The following is a 14,053-nucleotide window of genomic DNA, read 5'->3' as shown; positions in this document are numbered from 1 at the left end:
TTTTTACCAATTTCTTGTTCTCCTCTTCCCCCTTTCATTCACACCCACTAGACTGTGTGGATCTGCTTCTGTGATCCCCAGTCTTACTTTCAATCCGTAATTTTCCTTAATCAATGTCTTCCGTCATCCATCTGTTTCTTTCCACACTACTTTGACACATCCCTATTTATAAGTCTAGAGGTTTAAACTGTTACCACGTGCCACCAGACCAGTTCAAAAGTTTCTAATAAAATTAAATGAAACACTACTGAGAATTGACAGCATCAGAATTGTAAATATTGAGATCCATGTTCTCTATGGATCAACTCTCTTTTCCTCAAAATACAAGCAACTGTTTCAGCATTAGCTTCCCTTCCCCACAAATTTGTCCTGGTATGACAAATACTACCAGGGTTTTTTTGTTTGTTTGCCTTTTGGTTTGTATTGTTTTTTTGGATAAGTCCAGAGATCCAACTTCATTTCTCGTAATTCTCATTTTCATTACTTCAGCTTCACGGCTAGAGCATCGCCTATTTCAGAAGCCCAAAATGATGAGGTTTTGCACAAGGCACTTTAATAATTTCATGACATTCTTTTTAAAAGTAAACTTCGACAAGGCAGATGTACCTACCCATCATGAGTACATAGAAAATGTCAGAATTGCCAGATGTCTCACCAGCTTTTGAAAAACAATTCCTCACACACAAGTTGTCACACCAAGGAATGTAATTGATAACAATAAAACTTAATGCAGGTCTCATCTTTCTTCCAGGAAGACCAAAGAAATGATGGATGATTGAGAGAAGCAATACATATTTCAATAGTAAATTTATGGAGTACCTATTTGCTAAACCAGAATTTCAGGTACAAAATTTCAGAATAATAAGACAGAGAATCCATTTTGAAATATATTATCAAGAAGACTAATGAGCAAAACTGGGTCAAGAAATGAAGACATCTGAATGCATATAAGGGTGTTTATTTTCTCTTGGTTTAACTACCACTCAGAGGCTAGTGGAAGTCCGTATTTGGCGCAAGCACTTTTCTAAATAAGCTAACACAATCTTGGTACATCAGTTACCCTCACAAACTGACAAAGTCTGAAATATGCTGCTGTCTTCTCTGTTTTTGATTTTGCTTTTTTTGGGGTCCTACAGACTTCTGATATGGATAATAGCATCAACCATAAGATCCTGATATCAGAGGGAGAGAAACACAGAGAGTCTGGAACTTCACGATTGATAAGCTAAACACATTCATTATACTGCCCCCGGACATTCAGTATTTGTCACTCTTGTTTGAGAGAATTCGCATAATTCCAAGTTAGACAGAAGCTTTATGTACCTGATTCACAATGGAACTTTCAGTGGTGAAGCATGAAATACATCAAGTGCACACCCATGATTCTGCACCAGCTTACTGGTCTGCCAGCTTTCTGCAGCTCGTTGAGGCTTGTTTGTGCATAGAGGGACTATTTTCAAGGATTTTTCAGAGGAAGGGTACAGGTGTATGAGAGACAGAAGTGAATCAGAATCAAGTAATCATACAGATATTTATTAGGGCTTGTGAAAAGTTTACCTACAAATGTTGATCAATGCATTTTTTGTTTAGAGCAGCATCTGTCATGGTCCTTTAAATGTATTTCCAGGACAAACAGTCGTGGACAGCTTGGAGCACCTATTCAGTGTAGCAGAGTGCTCTCATATAGAGAGCACTGAACAAGACTGAACAAAAAGAAGATGCTGAAGTGGCCTGCAGCTGCCATTCATAGAGTAATAGAACGGTTAGGGTTGAAAAGGACCTTAAGATAATCTAGTTCCAACCCCCCTGCCATGGGCAAGGACTAGCACAGCTAGAGCCGGAGCCGGCACGCTTCAGAGACCACGAGGTTCAGAAGAGATTAGGAAAAGCAGAGGGGATATCGCAGAGACATTGCGATTCCCGACATCTCCCGATCCCCGAAGCCCCAGCAGCCCTTGCGAGAGAGCGGCTGACGTGGCAGGGGGCGTTCCCACGGTAACGGCGACCGCTCCCCTGCCCCTTGCCTTGAAAGAGCCTTTGGGAGGGCAGTGACTGGTCGCTGCCCACCGGGCGCAGGGAGGAACAAGCAGGTCGTGTTGCGGACCCTGTTGCTGGTGTCCCAGACTGCTGACCAATATGGTCGCCTCCAGAAGGAGGGCTTGCAGTAAGGAGACTGTAGCAACTCAGACAGAGATCCCGTCCCAAACTGTGGCTGTTCAGGTCTCTGGCTGCAGGGAGTGCCAGAGCCTGCTGCTGCCGAGGGAGGGAGGCCAGCATTCCACCTGTGTGAGGTGTGAGCAGGTAGAAGATCTGCTTAGATTGGTGGCAGAACTTAAAGAGGAGGTCGAGACGCTGAGGACCATCAGGGAGTGTGAAAGGGAGATTGACTGGTGGAGTAACTCCCTGGCGTGCCAGCCAGAACGGTTCCAGGGAGATATCTCCCAAAAGGGGATGGACCCCCTGTCCTCTCAGACAGAGGGGGATGGCCCGAGACAGCCCCTGCCCTGTAGCTGTCGCGCAGAGGTAAGGGACCAAAAAGACGATGAGGGCTGGAAGCAAGTTCCAGTTCGGAACCGTGGGCAACCTTCCTCCCTTCCTGCCCTGCTTCCCCAGGTGCCCCTTCGTAATAGGTTTGAGGCCCTGGATCTTGATGGAGAGGTAAGTGAGGATGTGGTGCAAGGCCAGACTACAAGGTCACATAGGAAAAGGCGGTCGACTTCACGCCTCAAGACTGCCTCTGACAAGAAAGAAAGAAAGGTCATTGTTGTAGGCGATTCCCTTCTGAGCGGAACAGAGGGCCTGATATGCAGAGTTGACCCTCATCATAGGGAAGTGTGTAGTCTGCCTGGAGCCCGGATCAGGGATATCACCAAGGCGCTCCCCAACCTGGTGCACCCGACAGACTACTACCCGCTGCTGGTCTTCCAGACAGGTGGGGAGGAAGCTGCTTCCCGCAGTCTGAGGGGGATGAAGAAAGACTACAGGGCCTTGGGGCGGATGGTGAAAGAGTCTGGGGCTCAAGTGATCTTCTCCTCACTTCTTCCATCTTCCGGTGATGATGTAGGACTGAATGGGAAAATTCAGTCTGTAAATAATTGGCTACGAGACTGGTGCTTTAGGCAGGGCTTTGGGTTCTTTGATAACAGCTGGTTTTATAAGGCTCCAGTCCGGATGATGGCACGTGGGAAAGGTTTAACTCACCGAGGCAAAAGGATGCTGGGGCATGAATTAACAGGGCTCATTTGGAGAGCTTTAAACTAGATTCGAAGGGGGATGGGGTTGTAACTGGGCTTGCCCCAGTGGGGCAGCACTCTAGAATTGATGAAGACTGGGAGGCCTCCTATAATCCTAGGGTGAAATTGGTGACCTCAGCTCCCTCCTTGAAATGCCTGTACACCAATGCGTGCAGCATGGGAAATAAGCAGGAGGAGTTGGAGACCTGTGTTAAGTCAGGAGATTATGGTCTGGTGGCAATTACAGAGACGTGGTGGGACAGCTCGCATGACTGGAATATACTCATGGAGGGCTATGTCCTTTTCAGGAAAGACAGGCCAGCCAGGCGGGGTGGTGGGGTTGCTCTTTATGTGCGAGAGCAGCTGCAATGTACTGAGTTCTGTCCAGGGACAGATGACGAGCGAGTTGAGAGTCTGTGGGTGAGAATTAAGGGGCAGGCTGGCAGGGGCAATACTGTTGTGGGTGTCTGTTACAGGCCACCAGATCAGGGTGAGGAAGTTGACGAGGCCTTCTACAGGCAGCTGAGAGCGGCCTCACAGTCACAGGCCGTGGTCGTCGTGGGGGATTTTAACTTCCCTGATGTTTGCTGGAAGGACTACTCAGCAACCCAGCCACAGTCCAGGAGGTTCCTCCAGTGTATGGATGATAACTTCCTCATCCAAATGGTGGATCAGCCAACCAGGAGAGGAGCGCTGCTGGATCTCATCCTCACTAACAAGGAGGGGCTGGTCGAAGCAGTAAAGGTTGAGGGCTGCCTTGGTTGCAGCGACCACAAGATGGTGGAATTCAGGATCTTGTGTGGTAGGACCAGTACAATAGCAAGTAGAATTGCAACCCTGGACTTCAGCAGGGCAAACTTTGGCCTTTTCAAGCAATTGCTAGGGGAAATCGCATGGGCAAGGCTGCTTGAAGGTAAAGGGGCCCAAGATAGTTGGTTGACATTCAAGAATTGCTTATTCCGAGCTCAAGAGCAGAGCATCCCGACACGTAGGAAGTCAAGGAAGAGGGCCAGGAGACCTGCGTGGCTAAATAAGGAATTGCTGGGTATGCTCAAGTGGAAGAGCAGAGTTTATAGGTCATGGAAGGAGGGGCTGGCCACTCGGGAGGAATATAAGGCTGCTGCTAGAGGGTGTAGGAAGGCAGCTAGGATGGCTAAGGCCTCCTTAGAATTAAATCTGGCGAGAGGGGTCAAGGACAACAGAAAGAGCTTTTTCAAATACATAGCTGATAAAACTAACACCAGAGGCAAGGTTGGCCCACTGGTGAACGGGATGGGTGCCCTGGTGACAGAAGATACAGAGATGGCAGAGTTATTGAATGCCTTCTTTATCTCTGTCTACTCTGCCGGAGGCAGTCCTGAAGAGCCCTGTACTCCTGAGACCTCAGATGAAGTCAGGTCAAGGGAGCAGTTTGCCTTAGTCGACGAGGAATGGGTTAGGGACCAGTTGAGCAATCTGGACATCCATAAATCCATGGGTCCAGATGGGATGCACCCGCGGGTGCTGAGGGAACTGGCGGAAGTCATTGCTAGACCACTCTCCATCATCTTTACCAAGTCTTGGGAAACGGGTGAGGTGCCTGAGGACTGGAGGAAAGCAAATGTCACTCCAGTCTTCAAAAAGGGCAAGAAGGAGGACCCGGGTAACTATAGACCGGTCAGCCTCACCTCCATCCCTGGGAAAGTGATGGAACACCTTATCCTTGATGCCATCTTAAGGCATGTCAAGGATAAGAGGGTTATGAGGGGCAGTCAACATGGCTTTACCAAGGGGAAGTCATGCTTGACCAACCTCCTAGCCTTTTATGAGGAAATAACATTGTGGATGGATGATGGCAGAGCGGTGGACGTGGTCTACCTTGACTTCAGCAAAGCATTTGACACAGTCTCCCACAGCATCCTCATACCTAAACTGAGGAAGTGTGGTCTGGATGATCAGGTAGTGAGGTGGACTGCAAACTGGCTGAAGGACAGAAGCCAGAGAGTTGTAGTCTATGGGGCGGAGTCTAGTTGGAGGCCTGTATCTAGTGGAGTGCCTCAAGGGTCAGTATTGGGACCAGTATTATTTAATATATTCATCAATGATTTAGATGAGGGAATTGAGTGCACTGTCAGCAAGTTTGCTGATGACACTAAGCTGGGAGGAGTGGCTGACACGCCAGAAGGCTGTGCTGCCATCCAGCGAGACCTGGACAGGCTGGAGAGTTGGGCAGGGAGAAACTTGATGAAATATAACAAGGGAAAGTGTAGAGTCCTGCATCTGGGCAGGAACAACCCCAGATTCCAATATAGGTTGGGGAACGACCTGTTAGAGAGTAGTGTAGGGGAGAGGGACCTGGGAGTCCTAGTGGACGGCAGGATGACCATGAGCCAACACTGTGCCCTTGTGGCCAAGAAGGCCAATGGCATCCTAGGGTGTATTAGAAGGGGGGTGGTCAGTAGGTCGAGAGAGGTCCTCCTTCCCCTCTACTCTGCCCTGGTGAGACCGCATCTGGAATATTGTGTCCAGTTCTGGGCCCCTCAGTTCAAGAAGGACAGGGACCTGCTGGAGAGAGTCCAGCGCAGGGCAACTAAGATGATTAAGGGAGTGGAGCATCTCCCTTATGAGGAAAGGCTGAGGGAGCTGGGTCTCTATAGTTTGGAGAAGAGGAGACTGAGGGGTGACCTTATTAGTGTATATAAATATATAAAGGGGGAGTGTCATGAGGATGGAGCCAGGCTCTTCTCAATGGCAAACAATGATAGGACAAGGGGTAATGGGTATAAACTGGAACACAAGAGGTTCCACTTAAACTTGAGAAGAAACTTCTTTTCAGTGAGGGTGACGGAACACTGGAACAGGCTGCCCAGGGAGGTTGTGGAGTCTCCTTCTCTGGAGACATTCAAAACCCGCCTGGACACATTCCTATGTAACCTTTTTTAGGTGTTCCTGCTCTGGCAGGGGGATTGGACTAGATGATCTTTTGAGGTCCCTTCCAATCTCTAACATACTGTGATACTGTGATACTCAAGGCTCTGTCCAACTTAGCCTTGAACACTGCCAGCAATGGAGCATTCACAACTTCTTTGGGCAACCTGTGCCAGTGCCTCACCACCCTCTCAGTAAAGAATTTCTTCCTCATAGCTAACCTGAATTCCCCAGTTTTTAGGTTAAACCCATTCCCCCTTGTCCTACCACTACAGTCCCTGATGAAGAGACTCTCTCCAACACCCTTGTAGGGCCCCCTTCAGATATTGGAAGGCTGTTATGAGGTCTCCATGCAGCCATCTCTTCTCCATATTGAACAGCCCCAACTTTCTTAGCCAGTCTTCATATGGGAGGTACTCTAAGCCCCCTTACCATCCTCATGGCCCTCCTCTGGACTTGTTCCAACAGTTCCATGTCCTTCTTATGTTGGCGACACTAGAACTGCATACAGTACTCCAAATGGGGTCTCACAAGAGCAGAGTAGAGAGGCAGGACCACCTCCTTCAACCTGCTGGCCATGCTTCTTTTGATGCAGTCCAGCACACGGTTTCCAGGCTGCAAGTGCACTCTGAAGCCTGCTCACATTCAGTTTCTCGTGGACCAACACCCTCAAGTCCTTCTCCTTAGGGCTGCTCTGAATCACTTCTCCACCTAGCCTGCAGCTGTGCCTGGGACTGCCCCAACCCAGGTGTAGGACCTTTCAGTTTGCTTTGTAAAACCTCATGAGGCTGGCGTTGGCCCACCTCTCTAGTGTGTCAAGCTCCCTCTGGATCCCTTCCCTCCAGCATGTTGACCGCACCACACAGCTCAGTGTTATTGGCAAACTTGCTGAGGGTGCACTGTTTGTGTCACCGTTGTCCATGTCACCAACAAAGATGCTAAACAGGATCAGTCCCAACACTGGTCCCTGAGTGTCCAGTGACACCACTTGTCACTGGTCTCCATGTCGACACTGAGCCATTGACCACAACTCTGTCTGCAGCCATCCAGCCAATTCTTTATCCACTGATTGGTCCATCCATCAAGTTTATGTCTCTCCAATTTACAGACAAGGATGTAATGCAGGACAGTGTTGAACGCTTTGCACAAGTCCAGGTAGAAGATGTCAACTGCTCTGCTCCCATCCATCAGTTCTGTAGCCCCATCACAGAAGGCCATCAAATTGCTCAGACAAGATTTCCCCTCAGTGAAGCCATGTTGGCTGTCATCAACCACCTTGTTGTTTTTCATGTGCCTTAGCATGCTTTCCAGGAGAATCTGCTCCATTATTTTGCCACGCACAGCCGTGAGACTGACAGATCTGCAGTTTCCAGGGTCTTCCATTTTCCCCTTCTTCAAAATGGGGGTTATATTTCCATTTTTCCAGTCATTGGGAACTTTGCCAGGATTTTTCAAATATGATGGACAGTGGCTTAGCAACGTGATCTGCCAGCTCCTTCGGGACCCCTGGATGGATTTCATCAGGTCCCATGGATTTGTGCACATTCTGGTTACTTGGAAGAGCTTGACCCTGTTCCTCTCCTAGATTGTGCCTATGGTCTTCATTCTCCCAGTCCCTGCATTTGTCTTCCATGACTTGAGTGGCATGGCTAGAGCACTTGCTGGGGAAGACTGAGGCAAAGAAGTCACTAAGAACCTCAGCCTTCTCCAAAAGCAGGGTAGCCATGTCTTCAATTTCCTTTCGGAGAGGATCCACATTATCCTTGTCTTTCTTTTGTTGGCACATACCTTTAGAAGCCCTTCCTGTTATCCTTGACATCCGTGGCTGGACTCAATTCTAACTGGGTCTTAGCTTTCCTGACCTGATCCCTAGCTTCCCGGACAATGTTCCTGTAATTCTTCCCAGGCGCCTGTCCTTCCTTCCACATTCTGTAACCTTCTTTCTTCCTTCAGAGTTTGCTCAGGAGCACCACGTCTATCCATGAAGACCTCCTGGCATTCTTGCCCCATTTCATTTTGTCAGAATGCATCGCTCCTGAGCTTGCAGCAGGTGATCCTTAAGTATCAGCCAGAACCCTTTGGCCCCTGCTGCCTTCTAGGACTTTATCTTCCCCTGCTGGTTTCACCTGGTCTTGATGGTCACCTGAGCAGATGCATCTAAGCCAGCATCACCAGTGAGGCCCAGTACAGACAAGGCTACCAGGGCCAGCCTTTCTAGTGAAGGGGTACAGCACTCTGGTAGGAAGGCACTTGTCTGTACAGAGAAAGGAAAACCCACAGCCTTTGCAGAGTACAAAGGAGATTCTGAAGACTTCATTCATCCAAGTAATTTCTGATCAGAGTTCTTTAAATGTACTGAGTTAAAGCGGTAAATGAGAAAGGGTTTAAACACCAAACTTACTGGATATAGTCAACTCAAAGGACTTCTAAAAAAAAAGTTACAGAAGTCTGTAAAATGCCTGTTACAGGATCTACGCTATGAAAGTGTATGATGTTTTATGCCTACTGCCTTATTCCATTTCTTTAACTATTGCTCATTTACTCGTTTCTCCATCATGATTCACGTTGCCTACTGTGCTGTTATTAAATTCTCTTATTTATTCCCTATTTGTTGAAAGTGGCCCAGGTCATAAGCCTATTCAGATAATATAGACGATCTGGACATCCATGATTCACTGAGGCTTTAAGGAGGCATGTATGAGTGATCAGGGTCAGCGTGTCTTACAAGAGAGTTAGAAGTAACACAAAAACGTAAGCAACGTGCTTCAGAATATACAAGCCTAATAGCTTGATATAAATTCCTATTGTTATGAATCACAGAATCATAGAATAGTTAGGGTTGGAAAGGAGCTTAAGATCATCTAGTTCCAAACCCACCTGCCATGGGCAGAGACACCTCACACTAAAACATGCCACCCAAGGCTCTGTCCAACCTGCCCTTGAACAAAGCCAAGGATGGAGCATTCACAACCTCCCTGGGCAACCCATTCCACTGCCTCACCACCCTCTCAGTAAAGAATTTCTTCCTTAGATCCAATCTAAATTTCCCCTGTTTAAGTTTTAACCCATTACCCCTTGTCCTGTCACTACAGTCCCTGATGACTAGTCCATCCCCAGCATCCTTGTAGGCCCCCTTCAGATACTGGAAGGCTGCTATGAGGTCTCCACGCAGCCTTCTCGTCTCCAGGCTGAACAGCCCCAACTTTCTCAGCCTATCTTCATACGGGAGGTGCTCCAGTCCCCTGGTCATCCTTCTGACCCTCCTCTGGACTTGTTCCAACAGTTCCATGTCCTTCCTATGTTGAGGACACCAGAACTGCACACAGTACTCCAAGTGAGGTCTCACAAGAGCAGAGTAGAGGGGCAGGATCACCTCCTTCGACCTGCTGGTCATGCTCCTCTTGATGCAGCCCAGGATACGGTTGGCTTTCTGAGCTGCGAATGCACACTGATGGCTCATGTTCATTTTCTCATCGACCGACACCCCCAAGTCCTTCTCTGCAGGGCTGCTCTGAATCTCTTCTTTGCCCAACCTGTAGCTGTGCCTGGGATTGCTCCGACCCAGGTGTAGGACCTTGCACTTGGCACGGTTAAACTTCATAAGGCTGGCATCAGCCCACCTCACAGAGGTCCCTCTGGATGGCATTCCTTCCCTCCGGCGCATCAACCGAACCACACAGCTTGCTGTCATCAGCAAACTTGCTGAGGGCACACTCAATCCCACTGTCCATGTCACTGACAAAGATGTTGAACAAGACCAGTCCCAACACCAATCCCTGAGGGACACCACTCGTTACTGGTCTCCAGCCGGACATCGAGCCATTGACCACAACTCTATGCGTGCGACCATCCAGCCAGTTCTTTATCCACTGAGTGGTCCATCCATCAAATTGAGGTCTCTCCAATTTAGAGACAAGGATGTCGTGTGGGACAGTGTCGAACGCTTTGCACAAATCCAGGTAGATGACGTCAACTGCTCTGCCCCTGTCCATCAGTTTCGTAGCCCCACCACAGAAGGCCACCAAATTGGTCGGGCAGGATTTCCCCTTACTGAAGCCATGTTGGCTGTCACCAACCACCTCCTTGTTTTTCATGTGCCTTAGCACACCTTCCAGGAGAATCTGCTCCAAGATTTTGCCAGGCACAGATGTGAGACTGACTGGTCTGTAATTCCCCGGGTCATCCATTTTCCCCTTCTTGAAAATGGGGGTTATATTTCCCTTCTTCCAGTCATCGGGAACTTCACCTGACTGCCATGATTTTTCAAATATGATGGCCAGTGGCTTAGCAAATGAAAGAAATGTATAGAAAATGAAAGAAACGTATAGATAGAGAAATAATTTTAAATGCAGATTTCTTACTTTGACAAGTTCCTTTTGAGCCCATATCTGAATTGGTTCCACCTGCTGGGGGGTCTGAGTTTGGATTCCATAGGTGCTGAGAAAAACCTGTAGACTACAAATGAAATAACAGATTTAATGACAAATCACAGAACGGGCATAGTTTTAACAATTATCTTGGCAGCAGATACACAAGTAGCAATACACTTCCTGGAGTACCTTTAGCTAATTGAAGATGTCTGTCATTGAACACTTCCCTAATGCATACATTCATAATAAAAGTAAATACATACCGCTGACTTTCTGCTATCAGGGCCACATGTACTACCAAATCATTTTCTAAAGGACCCTAGAAAATAATGAAAAGTATTTATTAACGTTGCTAGCCAACTATTTCATTAGATATAGCATGAGTAGGGACAATGTCTATTTCAACAATTCACTAGTATGCCAGACATCACTGCAGTATTTTTTCTTACTATGTGAACACAGTGGAAGAGCAACACAGGAGTGAAACCTGTACATCTGAAAACTATGGGAAACTGGTCCTGTCAATAATACTTTGCAAGATGCATTTTGGAGAATTAATAATAAATAGGTTTCTGGTAATCACTTGCACTGTTTGGCTTTTTTTAATTAAAAAACCCCACCCCGACATGTAGAGAAAAATGCCTGATATAACAATGTTTCGATGCACATTTTTGAAAGAGTGAAATAACTCAGCTATTTGGGTAACCAATAATACCCACTTTAAAATAACGAACTGATTATTTCAACCCTTTATTCTGAAATACTTTGATCAGACAGCCTCTCTTTACAGTTATATGAGAGGTATATTACATTTACAGGAGATAACAGCATTTCCTTGCATTGTCTGTTATACACATACTTCATGTTTGAAATTAATACTAACTAGTATTTTACATCAGGAAACCATGCTAATAGGAATGGATTCAGCATGTTGAAAGAAATAATTGACTTGACACCCTGAGTATGGAAATGGCTAGTCACCTTTGTTTTCACTGGCAGCATGCATCACCAGCTGAAAAATTAGATGCCTGAGTTACTCCTTCTTCATTTCTTCTCTGCCACCTCACAGATTTGCAGGAGAAATTTGTGATAACATTTTCTCAAAAGTCTATCAGCACTACATTTCCGCGGTTTTGTCGTGGCTTAAGCCAGTCGGCAAGTCAGCCACGCAGTTTCTACTCCCCCCCACCCCAGAGGGATGAGGAGGAGAAACCAAAGAATGCAACTCCCATGGGTTGAGATAAGAACAGTCCAGTAACTAAGATATAACACAAATCACTACTGCTACCACCAATAATACAAATGATAAGAGAAATAACAAGGGGAGAGAATACGATACCACTCGCCAAAAACGAGCCCAACTGAGCAGAATGTGCCCTTCCGGGTAACTCCCAGTTACATCCCGGGCATGACATGCTGTGGTATTGAATACTTCTTTGGCTAGTTTGGGTCAGGTGTCCTGTCCCTGCTTCCTCCTGACTTCCCCTCCTCCCTGGCAGAGCGTGAGACTCACAAATCCTTGGTCAGACTAAACATTCTGACCAGCAACTGAAAACATTGGTTTTATCAGTACTGTCCCCAGGCAGAAAGTCAAAACCACAGCGCTGCACCAGCTACTAAGAAGGAGAAAAAGTGACTGCTACTGCTGAACCCAGGACAGAAGCTTTTGCCACATGAAATAAATTTATGATAGAAGTACATGCACAAAAAGAACAAATAAAGAAGTCGTAAGTTCAAGTGACATTAAAAGATGGTGCTCCTCATAATCAGGAAATCATGCTACCAGTTGCATTTATACAAACTCAAACCAATTCTCTACCACAATCAAAGCACTATGTTTATAAGACAGAAAACAAAGAACACCCCCAGAACCCGAGAGTGCCAGACAGCCTGTGATCTAACTTGTGGAGTGGTCTTCAAGTTAATTATCACTGGATTAATGACACACTGAGTGGGACTGTGTAACTGCAGGGTGTAAACTGCACATAAATTGGTGTATTTGAACCTCCACTGACGCATGTCCTTCTCAGATACCAGCACTAAGCCTCTCACACCCAGACACAGCAATGACATGACTCGTTCATAGCAGCCAGAAAGTGGTGGCTCTAACACAGACTGTAACTAAGCAAATGCATCTGCAGCACAACGGGCACACCACAAAATCTGTGCGAAAACTAGCTAAACTTGTAAGAGTATTTGGAAAGATATTTACTATAATTTCTGTGCAACAGCAGGATTGTAACATTACACAGAAAGTTACTTTCATTGCCACTTAAGATGCCTAGGCCTGGAGGATCACAAGTAGCTGTCTAGAGAAAGACAGATCAACATAACAGATATAATACTCATGAAAATGCCACCCTTTTCAGTAATGATAGTGATACGCAGCATTTGTTATACACTAAAAACAAACTCAAACCCAACAATTTAGCAGAGAAGTATATTCTCCACTGATGCTTCAAAACTACAAACGAAGGCTGGAATATTAAAAATACTTTCCATCACTTGCATAAATCTGTACCATTATGCAGGCATCAGACACATTTTGTGGTTATATTGAAGACACAAATAAACCAAATAAACCATGTTTTTCAATGATGTTTATAGGGATTATACCAAATACAACCAAAATATGAAAATATGCCTCCATGGAAAATACATTTCTTCAAGAAATACTTCCTCAGCACAAGGCTTCAAATAAAAATATAAAAAGCCTTCTTTTTGGTACATTACCTTCTAAAATGGTGCATCTCAACAAAATTTATATACAGGCATCTGAAATGCTTACATACTCTAGTTTATTCCTTACAGTAATGAAATTTACTAAAAGTGGAAATACTTTTCTGTTCAACTTAATCAAATAGTTCTTTAGCTGTATGGAAAAGAGAAGACATCATTAAAGAGAAGAAACTACTTTTGATTTCCAAAAGCGTAATTAAGATATGGTTTCATATTAAAGTCATTTTTCTAGCACTTTAAAGCAAATACTGAGTACTGATCCTGCATGAATTAGCTCAGTTAGATAAAACAGCATCATTGAGCATTCAAACTGCTTCAGCAAATCTAAAATGTGGATTAAAATAAGGCAAGGTCAAGACTCTCAGCCGAAACGTGGATTTGCTGACTTTAACTGCAAGACTTTTGCTGACAAAGCACAACTCCCTCACCTTGACACATCTGTGCATCTGCCTTTCATTCTGTAATCTTCTCTTAATGATGACAAAACTGGAACAAACATATGTATCAACAAATATTTTGCTCTGCTCCTAATGTGATAATAAAACCACACAAGATAGACCAGCACCTGTTTCAGTAGCAACAATCCCAGTGAAATTCCACAATCACGTGGTTAGAAGGGCATGGACACCAACCACACTCGAAACAAGTTCCACACTGCTGCTCAGAGGCTACAAGGACAAATGCCTGATGCCACAGTTAGCTGGAATTCCCACTGATTCCAAAATGCCTCTCTTTCTTATCACCCACATTATAAGCACATGCAGTATCTTGGATAGTTTTATCATTTACTTGTCAAAGAAAAGC

At 45.8% G+C, this 14,053-nt stretch overlaps 1 protein-coding gene across 2 annotated transcripts in view; it reads right to left on the bottom strand.

The window, feature by feature from the left end:
• PHKB (phosphorylase kinase regulatory subunit beta) overlaps positions 1-14,053 on the bottom strand; it is a 102,403-nt gene that overhangs the window by 24,928 nt on the left and 63,422 nt on the right. For both annotated transcript variants that reach the window (XM_080638824.1, XM_080638823.1), the window contains exons 15-16: positions 10,774-10,829; positions 10,502-10,595 (exon numbers count right to left, since the gene is read on the bottom strand). In XM_080638824.1, coding sequence (XP_080494950.1) covers positions 10,502-10,595; positions 10,774-10,829 — 150 coding nt within the window. The remainder of the gene's footprint in view (positions 1-10,501; positions 10,596-10,773; positions 10,830-14,053) is intronic.

This window comes from Psittacula echo (genome assembly GCF_963264785.1).
Source record: "Psittacula echo genome assembly, chromosome: Z".
In the NCBI taxonomy this organism is placed as follows: Eukaryota; Metazoa; Chordata; class Aves; order Psittaciformes; family Psittacidae; genus Psittacula; species Psittacula echo.
The sequence above is the reverse complement of the archived record's forward strand: the minus strand, read 5'-3'. Positions and strand labels throughout refer to the sequence as shown.